This window comes from Saccopteryx leptura, chromosome 6 (assembly GCF_036850995.1).
Source record: "Saccopteryx leptura isolate mSacLep1 chromosome 6, mSacLep1_pri_phased_curated, whole genome shotgun sequence".
Lineage (NCBI taxonomy): Eukaryota > Metazoa > Chordata > Mammalia > Chiroptera > Emballonuridae > Saccopteryx > Saccopteryx leptura.
Window position 1 is genome coordinate 191,753,911 of NC_089508.1, and position 23,511 is coordinate 191,777,421.

Below are 23,511 nucleotides of genomic sequence, written 5' to 3' on the forward strand. Positions count from 1 at the left end.
TCACCTACTTAAAAAACCCACTATTGCCTGACCTGTGGTGGTGCAGTAGATAAAGCGTCGACCTGGAAATGCTGAGGTCACCAGTTCAAAACCCTGGGCTTGCCTAGTCAAGGCACATATGGGAGTTGATGCTTCCAGCTCCTCCCCACCTTCTCTCTCTGTTTCTCTCTCCTCTCTGTCTCTCTCTCTCTCCCTTTCTCTCTCCTCTCTAAAAATGAATTAAAAAAATTTTAAAAAAACCCAAAAACTACTATTTTCCTATAGACACTAGGTTGTCAATTTTTCATATATATAGACAACACTTAAATTTCTTAAAGCAGTCTATCTCTTACTGGTATTCCTTGCTTTTAGTTTTAGCATTTTTCTTCCCACAAGATAAATCAAAAGTATTATGAAACAAAAAATACCGATAGTATGAGAATATTGTATAAATTTGATGTTCTATTTTCTAAACTGGTAACTTTTTTAAATTACTTTTTTTTTTTTTTATGTGAGAAGAGGGGAGATAGTGAGACAGACTCTTCCACATGTGCCCCAATCAGGATCCAACTGGCAATCCTGTCTGGGGCCGATGCTCAAATCAACCGAGCTATTTTAAGTGCCCAGGGCTGACACTCAAACCAGTCAAACCACTGACTGCAGGAGGCGAAGAGGGAGAGAAGGGGAAGGAGATGGTTGCTTCTCTTGTGTGCCCTGACTTCCCAGTCAAACCCAGGATGTCCATACACCAGGCTGACGTTCCATCCACTGAGCACCCAGCCAGGGTCTAGAATTACGTTTTTGATGAATGCTAATTTTCTTAAATGATATCCATCCCACCTTCCTTTAATGGCAAGGTCTGCATTAGTGAAGACATCAGAGGCCCCGACTGCACCGTCCCCAACCCTCCGTGGGAAGCACAGTGGCGGGCACTCCCTGTTTCCAGCCACCCACTACCACGGGCCGGTGGAATTTCTCTTTTCTGCCACAGGAGACCCAGGAAACGTTTGATGGCTATGAAAACTCAGCCCAGGTCTTCACCTCACTATTCACATAACACGGCTAGCGTCTTTCGCCCTTAACTGAAATCAGAATGCCTGTGAACAGAAGGCTAGTGTCCGCGGTGAGCGCTTACTCTGAGCATCCAGAGGAAGTGTCTCATCTTCATGGTGAGCTCGTGGGGCGGCTCTGCGTTCGGCCGGCAGTACGCCGTATATACCTCCCAGCACCTGTCGCTGTAATTCAGGAAGCAGAGTGCCAGCTGTCTCTCACTGAATAAATTGCCTGAAAATACCACAGAAAGAAATATTTGGGGGAAAAAAAAACGATCACAAAATTATATTTTGGAGAAAGAGCGTTCAGTGGAACGGTCTGGTTCTGCGCTCACCTTTTACGCAGCAGGCGTTGGGATGAATGTTCTCGTTCATCAGCTTTGTAAAACACAAGGAGAGCGAGGGGCTTCTGTGTCTGCGGTTAGAAAGGACTCCACCATAGGGCCACGACAATCAAAACAGCATGGCATTGGCAGAAAAATAGACACTCAGACCAATGGAACAGAATAGAAAGTCCAGAAATAAAACCACATATATATAGTCAAATAATTTTTGATAAAGGGGCCAACAACACACAATGGAGAAAAGAAAGCCTCTTCAATAAATAGTGCTGGGAAAACTGGAAAGCCACATGCAAAAGAATGAAACTGGACTACAGTTTGTCCCCCTGTACAAAAATTAACTCAAAATGGATCAAAGATCTAAACATAAGACCTGAAACAATTAAGTACATAGAAGAAGACATAGGTACTCAACTCATGGACCTGGGTTTTAAAGAGCATTTTATGAATTTGACTCCACAGGCAAGAGAAGTGAAGGCAAAAATTAATGAATGGGACTACATCAGACTAAGAAGTTTTTGCTCAGCAAGAGAAACTGATAACAAAATAAACAGAAAGCCAACTAAATGGGAAATGATATTTTCAAACAACAGCTCAGATAAGGGCCTAATATCCAAAATATACAAAGAACTCATAAAACTCAACAACAAACAAACAAACAATCCAATAAAAAAATGGGGAGAGGATATGAACAGACACTTCTCCCAGGAAGAAATACAAATGGCCAACAGATATATGAAAAGATGCTCATCTTCTTTAGCTATTAGAGAAATGCAAATCAAAACTGCAATGAGACACCACCTCACACCTGTTCGATTAGCTATTATTAACAAGACAGGTAATAGCAAATGTTGGAGAGGCTGTGGAGAAAAAGGAACCCTCGTACACTGTTGGTGGGAATGTAAAGTAGTACAACCATTATGGAAGAAAGTATGGTGGTTCCTCAAAAAACTGAAAATAGAATTACCTTATGACCCAGCAATCCCTCTACTGGGTATATACCCCAAAAACTCAGAAACATTGATACGTAAAGACACATGCAGCCCCATGTTCATTGCAGCATTGTTCACAGTGGCCAGGACATGGAAACAACCAAAAAGCCCGTCAATAGATGACTGGATAAAGAAGATGTGGCACATATACACTATGGAATACTACTCAGACATAAGAAATGATGACATCGGAACATTTACAGCAAAATGGTGGGATCTTGATAACATGATACAAAGCGAAATAAGTAAATCAGAAAAAACCAGGAACTGCATTATTCCATATGTAGGTGGGACATAAAAGTGAAACTAAGAGACATTGATAAGAGTGTGGTGGTTACGGGGGAAGGGGGGAAAGGGAGAGGGAAAGGAGGAGGGGGAGGGGCACAAAGAAAACAAGATAAAAGGTGACAGAGGACAATCTGACTTTGGGTGATGGGTATGCAACATAATTGAACGACAAGATAACCTGGACTTGTTATCTTTGAATATATGTATCCTGATTTATTGATGTCACCCCATTAAAAAAATAAAATTATTATAAAAAAAAAAAAAAAAAAAAAAGAAAGGACGCCACCGTCACTCCTCCCTGCAGGAAGTGGGCCGCAACGCCCCTCTCAGAGTGGGAGGTGGGCTCAGGGACTGGCTTCTACCAGCAGAGAAAGGGGGAAAGAGGGCGTGTGCAGAAGGCGGTCCTGCCGACACCACTGTGAGCAGGTGGTCAGGGCTAACATCACCCGTGATACGAGACCCGGACCGGCCATGACAGGAACGGCAGCTCACCCCTTGGGCATACTTCCCCCAAAGCCCACCAGTTCGGCGTAATCAGGAGAAAACATCAGGAGACAGAACTCAAGGGACAGTTCACAGAATAACTGACAAATATTCTTCAAAAGTGTCAAGGGTATAAAAGACAAAGTCTGAGAAACAGTCACGGAGAGCAGGGGGGCTAAAACATGACGGCTTCACACAATGTGGGATCCTGGATTAGGTCCGGGAATAGAAAAGGGACGTCAGCGGGAAAACCTGGAAAATCCACAGACCGTCTGTCATTTACGTCACGGTATGACAGCCGTATTAGTGCCTCAGTTTCCGTAAGTGTACCTCGGTGGGTCAGATGTTATTTGGGGAAGGGGCGAAGGGTCCACCTATCAGTTTTGCTCTGAGACAGACAGGAAATTCTGGCCTCAGGAGAAGCTGGTTGTGACCACTGAGAACGAAACCCGAGGACTATCTGCAGTATTAAACCAGTGAGTGACAGCTGGAGGGCGTCCCCGTTTCTCAGCTGGCATCTGGGGGTTTGGCGGCGAACGGCTTTGTCCTGGTCCTGCAGGTCTACGAGCGCCCAAGGCCAGGGGCCTGACGCTGGAACCCCCTCCTCGCACAGGGCCCAGAGGGAGTACTTACTGGAACTCTTTGTGATGAATGTGGTAGGCCAACTGCAGGAGGTAATTCAGAAATGTCCTCAAAAGTATTTTTGCAAACGGAAAATGAATCTCTTCAACTGGGATGTCATTACTGGCTAAAATAAGAAAAACTGGAGAGGATGCCTGGTGTTTTCTAGAACCTTCTACCTTACTTGCTCCTGATCCACAATTCAAGGATCTGAATGCCGGTACCCATTTCCAAGAACTGAGTCCCTTTTCTCCCCAGAGACGACTCCGACCTGCAGATCCACTTCCAACTAAAAATGAAGTCTCCCTCGAAAGATCTGCGTCTGGTCACTTTATAAGAAGCTTAAGATGCCGGGTCCCAGCGATTTTTCAAAGTCTTCTGAGCCACACTTTGATTAATGCTGGTAATTCTAAATGGATTCTACGTCTGTTTCAAACTCCGATTTGAAGTAAAGAGGTATTACAATGTTCTAGTATTTTATTTTTCATGTAGATAACTTGAAACTGCCTCCCAAAACTCAGCTGAAAGGTTTAAAATCTTCAAAGTAGTTAAATTTACTGCATGAACTTTCTAATTTGAAATCAAGCCCAACCCCAAGACAACCTAGAGCCTTTTCTAAACTGTTCCAAGCCCTCCCTGACCCTCTCTGCTTCTGACCCGACAATTTAGCATGTTTTTACTATAGATCAGAAGTAGGCAATGTCTCTACAAAGGTCCGGACAGTAAATATTTTAGGCTAGGTGGGCCAGCCTCTGTCACAACCACTGAGTTCTGGTGTTTTAGGAAGCCATAGACAATATGTAACCAAATGGGCATGGCTGTGTTCAAATAATAATAATAATTTTTTTTTAAGCAAGAGTGAGAGACAGGAACGGAAGAGGGATGAGAAACATCAACTTGTAGTTGTGGCACCTTCGTTGTTCATTGATTGCTTCTCATATGTGCCTTGGCTGGGGGACTCCAGCCGAGCCAGTGACCCCTTGGTCAAGCCAGCAACCTAGGGCTCACGCCAGCAACCTTCGGCTCAAGCCAGTGACATCTGGGCTCAAACTAGGGACTTCTGGGCTCAAGCCAGAGACCAAGGGGTCGTGTCAATGATTCTGCGCTCGAGCTGGTGAGCGCACGCTCAAGCCAGCTGAGCCCTCATTCCAGCCAGTGACCTCAGGGTTTCAAACCTGGGACCTCAGCATTCCAGACGCCACCACTGGCCAGGCCCAGTAAATCTTAATTTACAAGAACAGGCAGGGTGGGCCCCTGTTTTGCTGACCCCTGCTGTAAATGGTCTTGCTGTCACTATTAGATCACGAGACTGCCTCTTCAAGAACATTTTAATCACCTTGTGAAGAAAGAAGCCCATGGGTCGATTTCTACAACACCTCTCCCAACCGCTGCCTTCACTCCTCAACACTTCCTAACTGGCATCAAAGTGTGAAGGACCTGGAATACTCACCACTTAATACCCTATCCATATCAGCAAGAGTTATTTTATGGTGATGAAATTTGCAATCCTTTAGAAACCTCCAGAAGTGAAGCTTGGTCATCAGAAAGGTGTTGTCCATGAGACGCTCACATCCTAGGCTGCTGTAGAAGTTATAGATTCTCCTTAATTCTGTAATGTTTCTTAAGAGAGCAAATTCCACCTGGAAAGAGAAGGCCATGCCCATCTGAAACTTACCCAAGAAGAACAAAAGCAAAAGAAACACCTGCTTTCTAAATTAAACGAGATAACAAACACGAATAGTATTTACCTCTTGTCACTATGAGAGCTCAATAAATGTTACTTGTCCCACCCACCCACCCGTCCATCCTCAGGTCAATAAAATGCAATTTCTGAATAACAGTACAAAACAGGCTGTTATCAGGACAATGGAATTACTTTCTTGCTTCTATTTGATGCCATCCTATCTGAATGGCAGCAATCAAATTCTCTTACGTACAAATATCCCTCATGAACACAGGTATAAAAATCCTCAACAAAATCTTAGCAAATTGAATCTAGCAATATAGCTCAAAAAATATGTCTGCATGGCGAGGCGCGGGGAGCTGACAGAGGCAGGCTGGAAGGACGGGCTTCTGTCCTGTCGCACCCCGAAGCCCCGATTAACCAGTGACACTGAACTGACAAAGGCAGCCACAGAGGAGAAAGGATACACCGGGGAGGCTTCTGCTGGTCCCAGCTGAAGAGAGAATGATCCAGAACCCTGCTCAAGAGAAGACACCCACCTTTGGACCAAATGATTCTAATAACAGATCATAAAAACATATAATCATGTGTGTGTGGGGGAATCAGCTAAACCCAGGTTGAGGGACATTCTTCCGAGTAAGTGACCAGTGCTCTTCAAAAGCCTGAAGGTAGGCCCTGGCCGGTTGGCTCCGTGGTAGAGCGTCGGCCTGGCGTGCAGGAGTCCCGGGTTCGATTCCCGGCCAGGGCACACAGGAGAAGCGCCCATCTGCTTCTCCACCCCTCCCCCTCTCCTTCCTCTCTGTCTCTCTCTTCCCCTCCCGCAGCCAAGGCTCCATTGGAGTAAAGTTGGCCTGGGCGCTGAGGATGGCTCTGTGGCCTCTGCCTCAGGCGCTAGAATGGCTCTGGTTGCAACAGAGCAACGCCCCAGATGGGCAGAGCATCGCCCCCTGGTGGGCATGCCAGGTGGATCCCGGTCAGGCACATGCAGGAGTCTGTCTGACTGCCTCCCCTTTCCAACTTCAGAAAAATACAAAAAATAAAAATAAAAATAAAAAAAGTTCTTTAAAAAAAAAAAAAAAGCCTGAAGGTTGTTTGAGGGACGGAAGAACCAGGACAGACTGGGGGAGGTCAAAGAGGCGTGCGGCCGAAATGCAGTGCAGGACCCTGGGGGTGGGGGCAATCCTGGGACACAGGAAAAGGCATTAGGAGGCGCTGGGGGACCACCAAGTCCGTAGTTGGGTTCTAGCGCTGTAGCCAAGTTAATTTCTTGGGTTAGATTAAGGTGCTATGGTGACACAGGCAACATCGGGAGAGGTTTGGTGAGAGAAATATGGGAACGGTATTACTTTTGCCAACTCTTCTGTAAGTCTGAAATCATCTCACATAAAATGTAAAATAAATAAGTAAAAAGTAAGTAGATTTTGCTAACTACATTGTAGTATGTTCATGTTATGAAATATTACCATTAAAGATTTTTTTTAAAAAGATTTTAATAATTAAATATTTTAAAGGTATTCCTCAAGTGTGGAATTACAGAACTCTTTCACTTTCTATGTCAAAGATTTCTGTTTGGATTTTTGTAAGAGCATGTGTTACTTTTGTAATTATAAAACAGTCAAGGTATATTTTTTCAAATACCGAATTTTTCGCTCCATAAGATGCACCTGATCATAAGACGCACCGAGGATTTTAAGGAGGAAAATAAGAAAAAAAAAATATTCTGAACCAAATGGTATATTAAAATATTTAATAAAATACTGTATTTTTCGCTCCATAAGATGCATGGGCATTTTCCTCTCCTCTTTTGGAGGGAAAAAGTGGGTCTTATGGAGCGAAAAATACGGTACATAGGTTTTGAAAGACCCATGTTTCGACATAGCGTGCGGAGGACCCGGGTTTGATTCCCAGCCAGGGCACACAGGAGAAGCGCCCATTTGCTTCTCCACCCCTCCGCCGCGCTTTCCTCTCTGTCTCTCTCTTCCCCTCTCTCTTCCCCTCCCGCAGCCGAGGCTCCATTGGAGCAAAGATGGCCCGGGCGCTGGGGATGGCTCTGTGGCCTCTGCCTCAGGCGCTAGAGTGGCTCTGGTCGCAACATGGCGATGCCCAGGATGGGCAGAGCATCACCCCCTGGTGGGCAGAGCGTAGCCCCATGGTGGGCGTGCCGGGTAGATCCCAGTCGGGCGCATGCGGGAGTCTGTCTGACTGTCTCTCCCTGTTTCCAGCTTCAGAAAAATGAAAAAAAAAAAAAAAAAAGAAAGACCCATGTTTCGACATAGAACTCCAAAGTACAAATAATATGTATGTGAAACAAAACTGTATATACGGTGAAACAATGTGATCCCTTCTTATGTTGGTAAATCAATATCTATATTTGTTTATCTGAATACTGAGGCAGAATATCCTTCATGGCACTGAAGAGCTACCATTACATGTGACCTGCAAAGAGAGATTACATAAACAAAATGACCCACGACTAGATGGATTTGCACAGGAAAAAAATCATTGGGAGATGGTAACAAGATTTTGTCCGGGTTCCTCAAGGCTCTTCTGTACTACTTTTTCTTATCGGCATTTTCTAAATTTTCTACAAGTACCATGTGTAACCTGTGTAACCAGAGAAAGTAATAAAGGTTCCTATTTTTAATGGGAATCTTGACAGATGGAGTGAGTGACGCAGGAGCCTGCAGTACAGCGTTGACCAGGAGACAGGGGGGGCGGGGGACGTCCCTTCCGAGGCCCGAAGACCTGGGGGCCAGAAGGGGCAGCAATGAGCAAGGAACAAGGGGCAAAGATGCCTTGCAGTTTCGAGGTACCAATGGTTCTCTTGTCACAAGCAACGTCTTCAACAGCAGTTTCACAGAAGACACACAGAGACACCAGAGCATGACTGCCAGATGCTAAGTGCATGAGGTCCAGGTACACGCAATTTTTCCATCTCTAAGGATTCCTAGATTCTGATGATTTCAAAGGGTTTGAGGTTCCTTGAACCTCAGTAACCCGTAACAATGCACAGTAGAATTAATGTCCTGCTGAGCAGGGTGGCCACAGCCTAGGCCTTCAGACCAGTCTGGGTGTCAAGGTGACTCGGCCCTTTGAGCTCTGGGGATCTGGGTTACTAATAATTCACTGAGTCCCTACATCCGGCTTCCATTTCCTCATAACGCCTGCTCGCTCACAGCTACCTCCCATCGGGCATATAAAAGACGCTCATATAAAAGACAGCAATCATCAATGGTATTTTCCTAGGACTGTGGAAACCCTGATTAATATACAGTCTACTGGAAAGTTCTGTCCGTTTTTGAAATAAAACAAAATATAGATTTTTCTTACCGTCAATATACTTTATTAAACAATATAATTGCCATTATTATTAATGATTTCTTGCCAGCGTGAGGGCAATTTGTATATCCCATTTTTGAAAAATGTTTTATCTTTTGATGCGAAAAATTGAACCAGTGCTTGTTTGATATCTTCTTCATTGTTGAATTTTTTGCCCTTCAAAAAATTTTGTAAGGACAAAAACAAGTGATAGTCGGAGGGTACTAAGTCCAGGGAATATGGTGGATGTGACAGAATTTCCCAGCCTAGTTCTGCAATTTTTTGACAAGTCCCCAAAGCAGCATGTGGCCTGGCATTATCATGATGCAGTATGATGTTCTTCCTATTGAACATCGCTGGCCTCTTTTCTTGGACTGCTGTCTTTAAATTATCCAGTTGCTGACAATACTTCTCCGAATTGAGCTTTTCATTCGGTTTTAAAAGCTCATAATGTATTGGTCCTTGAATGTCCCACCATATACACAACATTCTCTTATTCAGAGTCAAATTTGGTTTACAGGTGGAAGGGCTAGGTTTTCTGGGTTCACAATATGCCCTTTTCCTTATAATGTTTTCGTAGGTAATCCACTTTTCATCCCCAGTTATCATCCAGTTCAAGAAGGGCTCGATTTTGTTCCGAGCAAGCAGAGATGTGCATATGACGACTCGATCATCCAAATTCTTCTGACTTAATTCATGTGGCACCCATCTTGAATATTTCCACACCAATCCTATCTTCCGAATATGGTCTGAAATGGTTTGCTGAGCTAAATTAAGCCTTTCTGCGATCTCCGATATTGTCAGAAAAGGATCTTTCTCCAACATGGTCTTAACAACATCGTCATCGATGAAAGTCGCCCAGAACGTGGCTTATCAGAAAGGTCGAAATCACCTGTTTCGAATTTTTCAAACCATCTTCTGCATGTCCTATCAGAAACTGCACCTTCACCAAACACTTTCAATAAATTTCTACATGCTTCTGTAGCATTTCTTCCTTGTTGAAATTTGTAAAAATTACAGTGGTGTAAATGAACTTTATCAGTAGCCATGGGTACACTATCGCTTCACACATAAGACTAACGTGAATCAACTTTGTTTTAGTTAATTTGCTACGTCAGTATGTATACATTAAGTAATAAAAATAGAGAGGCACACATGCGCCAAATAAACATGTGCTTACGTGTCAAAACTTGTTGTGATAGAAACAGACAGAACTTTCTGGTAGACCTGGTATTTAAGCCTATGACAAGAGACAAAGAGGGCCTGACTGGACGGTGGCGCAGTGGATAGAACGTTGGACTGGGATGCGGAGGACCCAGGTTCGAGACCCCGAGGTTGCCAGCTTGAGCGCGGGTTCATCTGGTTTGAGCAAAAAGCTCACCAGCTTGGACCCAGGGTCGCTGGCTCAAGCAAGGGGTTATTCGGTCTGCTGGAGGTCTACGGTCAGGGCACATGTGGGAGGGCAGTCAATGAACAACTAAGGTGTCGCCACGAAAGACTGATGATTGATGTTTCTCATCTCTCTCCATTCCTGCCTGTCTGTCCCTGTCTATCCCTCTCTCTGACTCTCTCTCTGTCCCTGAAAAATAAATAAATAAATCTTAACCTTTAAAAAAAAAAAAAAAGAGACAAAGAGGGACTCAGCAGTTCCCCTTCAGGATATTTATCCAAAGAATCTCAAAACACTCGCCTGACCAGGCAGTGGCGCAGTGGATGGAACGTCGGACTGGGATGTGGAGGACCCAAGTTCGAGACCCCAAGCTCACCAGCTTGAGCGTAGGCTCATCTTGTGTGAGCAAAGCTTACCAGCTTAGACCCTAGGTCACTGGTTTGAGCAAGGGGTTACTCAGTCTGCTGAAGGCCCATGGTCAAGGCACATATGAGAAAGCAATCAATGAGCAACTAAGGTGTCGCAACGAAAAACTGATGATTGATGCTTCTCATCTCTCTCCGTTCCTGTAGGTTTGTCCCTATCTATCCCTCTCTCTGACTCTCTCTCTGTCTCAAAAAATAAATAAATAAATAAATAAATAAAATTAGAATCTCAAAACACTAATCAAAGACATGTACGTCTGTATGTTCATTGCAGCGTTATTTACAATAGCCAAGATACGGAAGCAACCCAAGCATCCATCAATAGATGAGCAGATGAAGAAAAAGTGGTACCATACATACCATGGGATACGGCTCAGCCTGAAAAAAGAATGGAATCTTGCCATCTGCAACAACATGGATGAATCTAGAGCAGGAGTCCCCAAACTTTTTACATAGGGGGCCAGTTCACTGTCCCTCAGACCGTTGGAGGGCCGCCACATACAGTGCTCCTCTCACTGACCACCAATGAAAGAGGTGCCCCTTCTGGGAGTGCGGTGGGAGGGCTGGATAAATGGCCTCAGGGGGCCGCATGCGGCCCGCGGGCCATAGTTTGAGGACGCCTGAGATTCTAGAGGGTACTGTGCTGAGTGAAATAAGTCAGACAGAGAAAGACAAATGCCAGGTGATGTCGCTTCTACGCGTAACCTAAAAAGCAAACGAACAAGCAGAACGGAAACAGACTGGCAGATACAGAGCACACTGTCGTGTGGGCGGAGGCGGGGGTGAAGGGGCAGATTGAGGGAGGGGATACAGGTGAAGGGATTAAGAAGTACAAATTGGTAGTTACAGAACAGTCACGGGGAGGTAAAGCCCATGGTAGGGAATACAGTCAGTACTACTGAAATAACTACGTACGGCGTCAGATGGGTGCAAGATTTATCGGGATGATCACGTAGTGAGTTATATAATGTACAGCCACGGGGTTGTACACCTAAAACTAATATACTATTGCGCGTCAACTGTAACTGAAAAATAAATCATTTTTAAAAGCCTAAAATGCAGATGTGTAACAGTACGAGTTTCTACCTGCTTCTTTTCCTCTGGCTGGTCTTCCTCAGGGTACACACTTAGCAATGAACGTAGGTCCAGCTCGATGCCCAATCCTAACACGGAACTGCTGTCGCTGGCGTCAATCTTCCTGATCATTTCTAGCAAATGAAGGCAGATACAGGGGATCACTGGGGAAGGCAATGCTAACATCTTTCTCCATTATGGCAAAATAATTTTCCACATAAGTGTGATACAAGAGTATTTTTAAAAACCTACGAAGAGGCCCTGGCCGGTTGGCTCAGTGGTAGAGCGTCGGCCTGGCGTGCAGGAGTCCCGGGTTCAATTCCCGGCCAGGGCACACAGGAGAGGCGCCCATTTGCTTCTCCACCCCTCCCCCTCTCCTTCCTCTCTGTCTCTCTCTTCCCCTCCCACAGCCAAGGCTCCATTGGAGCAAAGATGGCCCGGGTGCTGAGGATGGCTCTGTGGCCTCTGCCTCAGGCGCTAGAATGGCTCTGGTTGCAACAGAGCAATGCCCCAGATGGGCAGAGCATCGCCCCCTGGTGGGCATGCCGGGTGGATCCCGGTCGGGCGCATGCGGGAGTCTGTCTGACTGCCTCCCCATTTTCAGCTTCGGAAAAATGCAAAAGAAAAGAAAAGAAAACCTATGAAGAAAACAGTTGCTCAGCAAACTTCTGTTTTCTGAAGTAGGATGTGTATTTTGATGAGTGGATCCCATGGATAACATAGATTACTGAACTTTCAACCGACAGGCGAGCGCTCCTTACCAGCACTACTGTATGGGCTCCTGGGGGCGGGTTCCGAGGCCGGGTCTGTGCCACTGACCAGCTCATCTTCAAGATCCGGAAGCTCCACCATGTGGTCATTGGAAAACGGGCCAGTATACACACGCCCGCTCTTGAAAGTGTATTGGCCCTGCAGACAGAAAGATGACCTTAGCAGTTTAGGAAAAATTTTCTTAGAAAAACATGGGTAAATGTGCACTATGATCTTTCTCAAGAGTTTTGAGTGGTTTTTTTTTCATTTGTTTGTTTGCTTGCTTGTTTGTTTTTAAGAGAAGCGCTTAGTTCACACACACATCATCAGGGTCCTCGACTCTCGAGTCACTGTGTACGCCCTCCTCCTCCCCCGACCTGGGCCTCCTTCTCTCCTCTGCTCCCCTCTCCTCTCTCCGCTCTTCTGGCTGTACCTGCCGCAAGCCCTCGTCCCAGCTTTAAACACCTTAGGTCACAGAATGTGTCTGACTAAACTGTGCTAATGACCAGCAGAGCACCCACCACAGAACAGGGACCCAATCATTTTGGGGGGGGGAGCTTTAAATTCTTTTTATTTTTTTTTCTTTTTCTTGTATTTTTCTGAAGTGAGAAGCGGGGAGGCAATCAGACTCCCACATGCACCCAACCGGGATCCACTCGGCATGCCCACCAGGGGGCGATGCTCTGCCCATCTGGGCCATTGCTCTGTTGTAGCTGGAGCCATTCTAGCACCTGAGGTGGAGGCCACGGAGCCATCCTCAGTGCCTGGGCCAACTTTGCTCCAGTGGACCCTTGGCCGTGGGAGGAGAAGAGAGAGATAGAGAGGAAAGAGAGGGGGAAGGGTGGAAAAGCAGATGGGTGATTCTCTTGTGTGCCCTGACCGGGAATTGAACCCGGGACTTCCACATGCCAGGCTGACGCTCTACCACTGAGCTAACTGGCCAGGGCTGGGGAACCCAATCTTTATATCTGTCAAACCCAGACCCATAGTCAGTCTGACTCAGAGAGGGACCAATGATCCAGTTCAGCTCAATAAAACTCAAGACATCTGTGAAAAGCTTCTTTTTTACTATTTATTTATTTATTTTTAATTAATTTTTTAAAATTATTTGTGGCAAGCTTCTTGAAAAAGAGTTTCTGCTTTTCCCGCTCAATGTGGTCCATGGACGTGAAGTCGGGCACCTCAGCGGCCATCTGGCCATGATGAGGGGAGGGCAGCGTAAGGGTGGGGCTGACACAGCAGGAGACGTCTGGATGGATGGGGGGAACCCTGACATCACAGGGTTGCTGACTCACACCAACACAGAGAGGCCCACCTTTTTCTTTATAACTCCTAGAGGATTAAGGTAGATTTTCTTTTACTTGCCACTAAAATCACCCTCAAACAGATGTATACATGTAACACAAACGTATTACATCATTTCTCAATGTACAGGAAGTTGATGATATGTTGGTAGTTATTTATAAAGTTCATGTAATTGTCTTAACAAAGTAGGAAGTGATCCCATGCAGAACAGATAATGCACTTGACTAGCTAGAGCAGGGGTCCCCAAACTACGGCCCGCGGCTGCATGTGTCCTCCTGAGGCCATTTATCCGGCCCCCGCCGCACTTCTGGAAGGGGCACCACTTTCATTGGTGGTCTGCATCCTGTGCTCCTGGAGTACTGTATGTGGTCGCGCCGCAAAGTGCAGCGTCGCTCACGTACAGTACTACTTCCGGTGACGCGGGACGCACGCGTCACGGCTCTGGATGCACATCATATCACTTGTGACAGCTAGCAGTGACAAATATGGAACCGGGCATTGACCATCTCATTAGCCAAAAGCAGGCCCATAGTTCCCATTGAAATACTGGTCAGTTTGTTGATTTAAATTTACTTGTTCTTTATTTTAAATATTGTATTTGTTCCCATTTTGTTTTTTTTACTTTAAAATAAGATATGTGCAGTGTGCATAGAGATTTGTTCATAGTTTTTTTTATAGTCCGGCCCTCCAACGGTCTGAGGGACAGTGAACTGGCCCCCTGTGTAAAAAGTTTGGGGACCCCTGAGCTAGAGAATAGCACGCCTCTTCCATCTTTCAAGTGCCTTCATGATCTTGACAACGTCAGCGTCACAGGCTGGTACTCACCATGCCATGTTTCTTATTGTCAACCCATTCTCCCTCGTACGTGGCCCCACTGGCGTAGTAAAACTTTCCATAGCCGTGACGACGCCCGTTTACGAAGTTCCCTCTGTATTCATTTCTCCGAGGATACTGGGAGTTGGGGACTCTCTTTAGAAACCACGTGTGAGTTCCTATACCGTTCTGAAAAGAAAGAGAATTTCCATGAGACATGTTCAAAACAGGTCCTCTCTTTACTTGGACCTACTGACAATGAGGTGTGGATAAAACACAAGGGCTCGTCTGAAGGCGAGCATGGCCCACAGCGCCACACGGAATCAGGGTCAGTCCCAGCTCGGCTCCCGGCTAAGCAGCCTTCTGACCGAAGGCGTGTTATTCCGGCCCTCTCTGTCTGTCTTTCACCTGGAAAATGGAAATAACATCTACCCTGAAGTTTGGGTGTAAAGATTGAAGACAGCGGCCCTGGCCGGTTGGCTCAGTGGTAGAGCATCGGCCTGGCGTGCAGGAGTCCCGGGTTGGATTCCCGGCCAGGGCACACAGGAGAGGGGCCCATCTGCTTCTCCACCCCTCCCCCTCTCCTTCCTCTCTGTCTCTCTCTTCCCCTCCCGCAGCCAAGGCTCCATTGGAGCAAAGTGGGCCCGGGCACTGAGGATGGCTCCATGGCCTCCACCTCAGGCTCTAGAATGACTCTGGTTGCAACAGAGCAACGCCCCAGAGGGGCAGAGCATCGCCCCCTGGTGGTCATGCCGGGTGGATCCTGGTTGGGCGCATGCGGGAGTCTGTCTGACTGCCTCCCCGTTTCTAGCTTCAGAAAAATACAAAAAAAATAAGATTGAACACAGTGCCTATAAGGTGCCTGGCTTGATACGAATTATTTTAACTATCATTTTACATTTAACTTCTTTTTAGAGTACAGATTGATAAAAACCAAAAAAAAGTGACCCTTCCTGAATCCCACTTCCCAGAGGTAACCACTACTAAATCCTAAACGTCTATGCACCTAAAACGGGAGAGCTTCAAAATATATGAAGGAAAAACTGAAAGGTCGGAAAGGAGAAATAGACAAATCTACAATTTGGACCCTTCGACACTCTTAGAAATGGATAGAAAAAAGTAGACAGAAAATGAGTAATGATATAGAAGGCCTGAACAACCAAATTCATCTATAGCTGACATTTATAGAGCATTCCACTCAGCAAAAGTGGAAATACATCTAACGTTCACCAAGTCAGACCACATTCTGGGCCACACAATGAATGAAGCTCAACGTATTTAAAAGAAATGCAGCCAAACAAAGTATGCTCTTGGAACACAGTGGAATTAAGCCATAAAATCAACGATAGAAAGATATCTGGGGAAAAAAACCCAAATATTTGAAAATTAAACAACATACTTCAAAATAATTTATACGTTAAAGAGGAAGTCATGGGGAAATTAGAAAATATATTGAATAGAACAAAAATTAAAACAAAATGTATCAGGCCCTGGCCGGTTGGCTCAGCGGTAGAGTGTCGGCCTGGCGTGCGGGGGACCTGGGTTCGATTCCCGGCCGGGGCACATAGGAGAAGTGCCCATTTGCTTCTCCACCCCCCCCCTTCCTCTCTGTCTCTCTCTTCCCCTCCCGCAGCCAAGGCTTCATTGGAGCAAAGATGGCCCGGGCGCTGGGGATGGCTCTTTGGCCTCTGCCCCAGGCGCTAGAGTGGCTCTGGTTGTGGCAGAGCTACGCCCCAGAGGGGCAGAGCATCGCCCCCTGGTGGGCGTGCCGGGTGGATCCCAGTCGGGCGCATGTGGGAGTCTGTCTAACTGTCTCTCCCCGTTTCCAGCTTCAGAAAAATACAAAAAAAATATATATATATGTATCAAAATTAGATTGACTAATGAAGAAAAAAGAAAGCACAATTTACTAATATCAGAAGAGGGAACACCCCTATAGATCCTACATATGTGAAAACAATAAATGAATATTATGAACAACTTTATGACAATAAATTCAACAAGTTATATGAAATGGACAAATTCCCTCAATAGCACAAACCTCCAAAGCTTACTGAAGAAGAAATGAGGAACCTGAATAGCACACTATTTACCAAAGAAATATGTTTTATAGTTAATATATAGTTAACTTATAGTTAATCTTCCCACAAAGACAACTGCAGGCCCAGAAGGCTTCACTGGCGCGTTCAACTGAACAGCTAAGACAGAGAAAGCACCAATTCTACAAACTTTCAGAAAACTAAAGAGAACACTTTCCAACTCATGTTAGGAGGCCAACAATACCCTGATTACTAAAAGGTTACAAAGATATTATAAAGAAAGAACACTAAAAGATCAATATCCCTCATGAACAGAGACATAAACATTCTCCAGCAAAGCATTAGGGAAAGGAATCCAGAAGACAAAAAAGGATAATATCATCATGACCAAGCTGGTTTACCCCAGGAATGCAAGGTTGGTTCCACATTTGAAAATCAACGAATGTTATTCAACATATCAGCGGGCTAGGGAAGAAAATCCACACGATCATCTGACTAGAGGCAGAAAAAGCATTAGACAACATTCAACATCCATTTGTGTTAAAAAAAAACACAACTGTAAGCAAATTAAAAAATTAAAGAGAGGTCCCTCAACCTGATAAAGGGCATCTATCGGAAACCTACAGCTAACATCACACTTGACAGAAGATAATTCTTGCCCACCAAGATCAGGAACGATACCGGGATGTCTATTCTCTCCGCTCCTATCCAGTATCACACTGGCGGTCTCAGCCAGTGGGCAACTGGCAAGAGGAAAAATAGATGGCACACCGGTTAGAAAGATACAAGGGTGACTATTTATAGACAACATGATATTTAGATAAAATAAAATCCCAAGGAACCTACAAAAACGTGACTAGAACTATTATGTTGAGTTTAGAAAGTTCCCTGGTTACCAGATTATTATATATAAGATACCATCAGAAAATTCTAGCTATATCGCCTGACCTGTGGTGGCACAGTGGATAAAGCGTCAATCTGGGAATGCTGAGGTCACCGGTTTGAAGCCCTGGGCTTGCCCGGTCAAGGCATATATGTGAGCTGATGCTTCCTGCTCCTCCATCCTTCTCTCTCTCTCTCTCTCTCTCTCTCTCTCTAAAAATGAATAAATAAAATCTAAAAAAAAAATACAGAAAATCCTAGCTATATAAAATATATAAAACTAACCACATACAGCTTTTCTTTTCTGTGCAGGAAGTACAAGCTTCTAATGCGTAAATAATGGTCTCCATCCTTACAGGTAACACAGGCACGGTGGATTCGCCAATGGCAGAACCTAGCTTGTGTGGAAGACCTTTAGAGAAAAGTAATTAATAAAACAGCACTAAAAAAAAAAAAAGTCTGGGCCCTGGCCGGTTGGCTCAGTGGTAGAGCGTTGGCCTGGCGTGCAGAAGTCCCGGGTTGATTCCCGGCCAGGGCACACAGGAGAAGCGCCCATCTGCTTCTCCACCCCTCCCCCTCTCCTTCCTCTCTGTCTCTCTCTTCCCCTCCTGCAGCCGAGGCTCCATTGGAGCAAAGATGGCCCGGGTGCTGGGGATGGCTCCTTGGCCTCTGCCCCAGGCGCTGGAGTGGCTCTGGTCGCGACGGAGCGACGCCCCAGAGGGGCAGAGCATCGCCCCCTGGTGGGTGTGCTGAGTGGATCCCGGTCAGGCGCATGCGGGAGTCTGTCTGACTGTCTATCTCGGTTTCCAGCTTCAGAAAAATACAGAAAAAAAAAAAGAAACAAACAAACAAAAAAGTCTGGTTTCAACCAGTAAATCATAAGTTGAGTGTCCGAATTTAGCAGAGCTTGAATTTCAGATGACCACAGGACACCGTATCAAGTGACATGCGCTGCGGGTCTGCACAGGGCCCGCCTCCGGGAACACGCCGCCATGGCCACCTAGAGGGTACCTGGACGCCCCTCTCCCACTGACCGCTGTACTCTTCGTTCCTGGTCAGCCATCGCATCGTGCCCACCCCGTGGCGCACGCTGTTCTCCCACTGACCTTCATACGTATTTCCAGATGGGTAACTGGGACCAAAAACAAACAAAAACAACAGCCAGTTAATCTCAGATACATGAACCTCTAAGAATTTTAGATGTTCTCCCTGAACTCTCACGAAGCAATCCAACTCTCTTGCCCATACAATCTTCCCTGTATTTAAATTCCATGGATAAGTCGGTGGTCGGTAAAAAACCATCATCTTAGTCACTTTATTAAACTTTCTTCTGATCATTTAATAAGGCAGCAAAGTGGATAAGAGCAGGGATTTTAAATCTTTGATTTTTTTTTAAAAAAAGATTTTATTTATTGATTTTAGAGAAAAGTAAGAGAGAGAGAGAGAGAGAGAGAGAGAGAGAGAAAGGCAGAGGGTGGAGCAGGAAGCATCAACTCATAGTTGCTTCCCAGCAAGCCCGGGGGTTTGAACTGGCGACCTCAACATTCCAGATAGGTGCTATATCCATTGCACCACCACAAGTCAGGCAGGATTTTAAATCTTTAAAAATAATTCCCTGTAGTATTATAAACAGTTAATCTTTTGCCCCCAAATATTATATTAAGTACTCTTTAAATTTTATTTTTAGAGAGAGGGGAAGGGAGAGAGATAGAGACAGAGGCAGAGAGAGAGAAGCATTCATCTGTTGTTCTATTTAGTTAGGCATTCATTGGTTGATTCTTCTATGTGACCTGACCGGGGATCAAATCAATCTCAGCATGTGGGGGTGACACTCTAACTAACTGAGCTACCTAGCAAGGGTCTGCCCCCCAAGTATTTTGATTCTATCAGCGCAATCTAAAAAATCAATCATATGTGTCAACATTCTTTAGAAAATGAAAAACTTACCACGGAGATCGATGATGAATACAAAGAACAAAGACAGTTTCCACATATCATAAAGTAAAATAGTATCATTAGACATTTAATGAGGTGGTTTTCTAAATTATCTGAAGCATACGTTCATCTCCATGGAGGTTTTCTTGGGGTTAATTTAAATATCCCACCCTGCTTATACAGACAATGTGTTCTCTGTGATTTCTGCACCTTATCTTTAAGTAGCCGAAGAGAACACCGTTTGAGCCCCCACACCCAAAACAAGGAGTGGCGATACCTACCATCTTATCCCCCAGCCCTTTCTGGTGTTGTGAAACCAGGTTCCCTCGTACCAAGAGGTACCCTCTTGATTGTAATATATGGCACCCTAAAATAAATAATATTATTAAAAAACATCAAACCATGTAAAACAAACTTTTTTTTAAAAGGTAAAGCTAAAATTATATTATATGAATTTAAGAAGCCTCAACTATGCAGAAGTCAAACATCACACTTAGGCAAGATATATCATCCATGTTATGTTTCTATTTTGCAAATCAAGAACATGGTAAAGTATACAACAAGGGAGAAAGAGATAATATCACAAATCAACTACTCCTTAATGACAAAGTGCCAGATGAGGGCATGGATCATCAACTGCATTCATTAGGTTCAGTATGTTTGTTATATTTGTAACTATTAATCAAATAGTTACAAATATAATGAATGACCTTCAGTTATATGGTGACAATAAAACCAACAGAGCTATTCAGCCAGGGCTCTTGTGACACCTTCTAAAAACATTGCTACAGGCCCTGGCTGGTTGGCTCCGTGGTAGAGCGTCGGCCTGGCGTGCAGAAGTCCCGGGTTGATTCCCGGCCAGGGCACACAGGAGAAGCGCCCATCTGCTTCTCCATCCCTCCCCCTCTCCTTCCTCTCTATCTCTCTCTTCCCCTCCCGCAGCCGAGGCTCCATTGGAGCAAAAGATGGCCCAGGCGCTGGGAATGGCTCCTTAGCCTCTGCCCCAGGCGCTGGAGTGGCTCTGGTCGCGACAGAGCAATGCCCCAGATGGGCAGAGCATCGCCCCCTGGTGGGCGTGCCGGGTGGATCCCGGTCGGGCACATGCAGGAGTTTGTCTGATTGCCTCCCTGTTTCCAGCTTCAGAAACAAAAAACAAAAAACAAAAAAAAACATTGCTACAGTATATTATCATCCCATACAAAAGCACACGATGCTATCAAAAACAACCACCTTGCTTAAAAGCGAATATAACTTACACAATGGTGAGAATGTAAATGGTGAAGCCACTGTGGGGAAACAGTTTGGTGGTTCTTCAAGTTAAGTATCAAGATACCATGTGACCTAGTGATTTCACGCCTAGACATATACCCAAAAGGTCTAAAAACAAGTCCTCAAATGAATCCTTGCAGACATTCATTAACAGCACTTTCACTGTAGCCAAAAGATGGAAATAGCCCAAATGTGCAGCAGTGGGTGAATGGACAAACAGAATGCAGTACAGCCACACCGTGGAATATTATTCACCCGTAAAAAGGAATGAACTACCTACATTATGGATGAACTTCAAAAACATGATGCTAAGTGAAAGGTCACATATTGTATGATTCTGTTTCATATGAAATGTCCAGAACAGGTAAACCCATAGGAGACAGAAGGCAAATTGTTTGGGGGTGGGGGTTTATGGAGGAACTACCTAATATTGATAGATATGGGGTTTATTCTGGAGTGGTGAAATGTTTTGGGACAAGATAGAGGTTGTGTTTGTACAACATTGAGAATGCACCAAATGCCACTGAACTGCTCACTCTAAAATGGTTAATTTCATGTCATGTGAATTTCACCTCAATAAACAAAAAGTGGTCCTGGCTGGTGGAGCACTGGCCTGGCAGATGGGTTTCTTGGGTTCGACTCCAGTCAGGGCACACAGGAGAAGTGATCATCTGCTTCTCTCCCCCTTCTCTCCCTCTTCCCCTCCCACAGCTAGTGACTCCCACATGCTTGGTTAGAGCATGGCCCCGGGCACTGAGGATAGCTTGGTTGGTCTGACTACATCAGCTTCAGGCACTAAAAATAGCTCGGTTGTGAGCATGGCCCCCGCTGGGTAGGACATCAGCCCCAGATGGGGGTTGCCAGTGGGTCCCAGTCGGGGAGCATGCAGGAGGCTGTCTCACTATGTCCCCTCCTGTCACTTACATAAATAAATACAAATAAACCCAAAGTGGCTAGATCTCCACAGCCCCCACTTCCCGCCCTCCATGTTGGAACAGTCGATGCCCAGGTGACTGGCATGTGGTTGCCGCACCCACCTTCCCGTGTCTCGTGCCGCAGCACCAGAGGCCGACATAGGACACTGGCCGGGTGCTGAACTTGAAGATACCAACTCCGTTCCTCATGCCGTTGACCACTTCTCCTTCGTAGGTGCTGCCATCTGGCCACGTGTACGTGCCATAGTTCATGGGGACGTTCTTCACAAACTCCCCCTGAGGCAAAACGGCCACAAGAGTGACAGAAAGAAGGCAGTGGGACGTATGAGACGCGTTCTTGACTACCGACACTGTACCTGTCTCTCCTCCCGTGGACCCCCCGAGTACCCCCCCTCTCCCAGCAACCACCCTCCTCCTTCCTTCTCTACATACCCCACCATCCCTCACCGGATCCCTCCACTGGCGAGAAGCCCAGGTAGAAAAAAAATATCTGGTAGGCTGTGTGCACCCTGTGCTCCGAGCAGCAAGCTGGTGACACCTGGCCTTGGGAACTTGGGACTTCTTGGAACCCACCCCGAAGGAGGCTGTGAGTGGAAGGTGATGTCTGTGCCCTCTCTCGGGGGGGGCAGTTCATTTCTAGCCATCTAGTTAAATACATATTTCCTCAACCCAGCAAGACAGGTTAAGTGAAGTCCACAGAGCGGAACACAGCAGCCAGGAAAAACAGGTAGAGCCGCATGAATGGCTATGGCTTGATCGCTCAAAATGCAGGCACAGAAAAGAGTGTATAATGAGCTACCTGTAAAAAGTAGGAGAGGCCCAGTACAGGCAGGTGTGCTGTACCGTGCACAGAACACAGAGCCCTCCGTCCTGTTATGACGCCGCTAACAGGAACCTCCGAGGGTCCCGGGCCATAACGAATTACTTTTCACCTGTTATTCTTTGGTTCTGTGCATTTCTTTAACCCATGTGCTGAATCACTTTTAGGAAAATAGTATGTTTAATTGTGGGAACCTGACCCTTCAATCTCATATTTACAAGGGAGAACTATAACGTGTTATATGCTTTACCTCATATTTCAATCCATTGGCCCAAATGTAGGTGCCTTGTCCATGCAAGAGTCCTTCTGAAAACATACCCTTCAAAACAGAACAATGACATGCTCTTGGGACCAGTCACGGATTTCACGTGACAGCTGCTGCACACGGCGTCAGTCTCTCCTCCCCACTCACACACATGAATGTGGCTGTCCACGGGTTCAGCAACGGCTGCCGGGCCCGCCTTCGAGCTGGCACGGCGCTGGCACTCATCCTGTGAGTGCCCTACAACGGACCCCAGGCGGTCCCATTCCTGCGCCGCCGTGGTTAACCAGGAGCCTGAATTCAGTCTGCCTCTGCTTCGGTCGTAGAGAGTGGTTGTGACACAGGAAGTTGAACATGTTGTATGTTAAGGAGAAAAACAAAACAGATCGGGGTACGAAAACCCATGCCTATCAATGGCTTCAGCCGCAAAAATTTGTGCTCCTATAACAATCCCATACTTCTGATAAGCTCAATGAATGACTGAATACCTTCATTTGAGGCTTAGGAATAAAGACAAAAAAATGAAAACACCCCAAAAGTATCCAACAACTCTAGGATGGCTGTGAATAGTGAATCAGAACACTATGCAGTGTTTAAGACAATTGTTAGGGAGGAGGGAATGGGGAGTTAGTGTTTCACAGGTACAGGGTTTGTTTGGGATGATGAAAAAGTTTCGGAATTGGATAGAGGTCAAGGCTGGACAACAACGCCACCAAACTGGATGGACACTTACAAATGGTTGAAATGATACATTTTATGTCGTATGTATTTTCCACAATACAAAAACTGAAGCTAGGAAGCCATGTAGCAATACAAAGGGTTCATAAGTGACAAAAGATCCAAAATGTTTCCTA

The 23,511-nt window shown here is 45.6% G+C and overlaps 1 protein-coding gene across 2 annotated transcripts in view; it reads right to left on the reverse strand.

Annotated features, from left to right (window-relative positions):
- Positions 1 to 23,511, reverse strand: part of LOC136376341 (radial spoke head 10 homolog B-like) — a 41,721-nt gene that overhangs the window by 16,246 nt on the left and 1,964 nt on the right. For both annotated transcript variants that reach the window (XM_066342304.1, XM_066342305.1), the window contains 11 exons: positions 22,646 to 22,714; positions 21,678 to 21,851; positions 19,653 to 19,738; positions 18,448 to 18,568; positions 14,528 to 14,704; positions 12,409 to 12,556; positions 11,660 to 11,781; positions 5,207 to 5,396; positions 3,769 to 3,883; positions 1,367 to 1,446; positions 1,115 to 1,263 (listed from right to left, as the gene is read on the reverse strand). In XM_066342304.1, the coding sequence (XP_066198401.1) occupies positions 1,115 to 1,263; positions 1,367 to 1,446; positions 3,769 to 3,883; positions 5,207 to 5,396; positions 11,660 to 11,781; positions 12,409 to 12,556; positions 14,528 to 14,704; positions 18,448 to 18,568; positions 19,653 to 19,738; positions 21,678 to 21,851; positions 22,646 to 22,714 (1,431 nt within the window). The remainder of the gene's footprint in view (positions 1 to 1,114; positions 1,264 to 1,366; positions 1,447 to 3,768; positions 3,884 to 5,206; positions 5,397 to 11,659; positions 11,782 to 12,408; positions 12,557 to 14,527; positions 14,705 to 18,447; positions 18,569 to 19,652; positions 19,739 to 21,677; positions 21,852 to 22,645; positions 22,715 to 23,511) is intronic.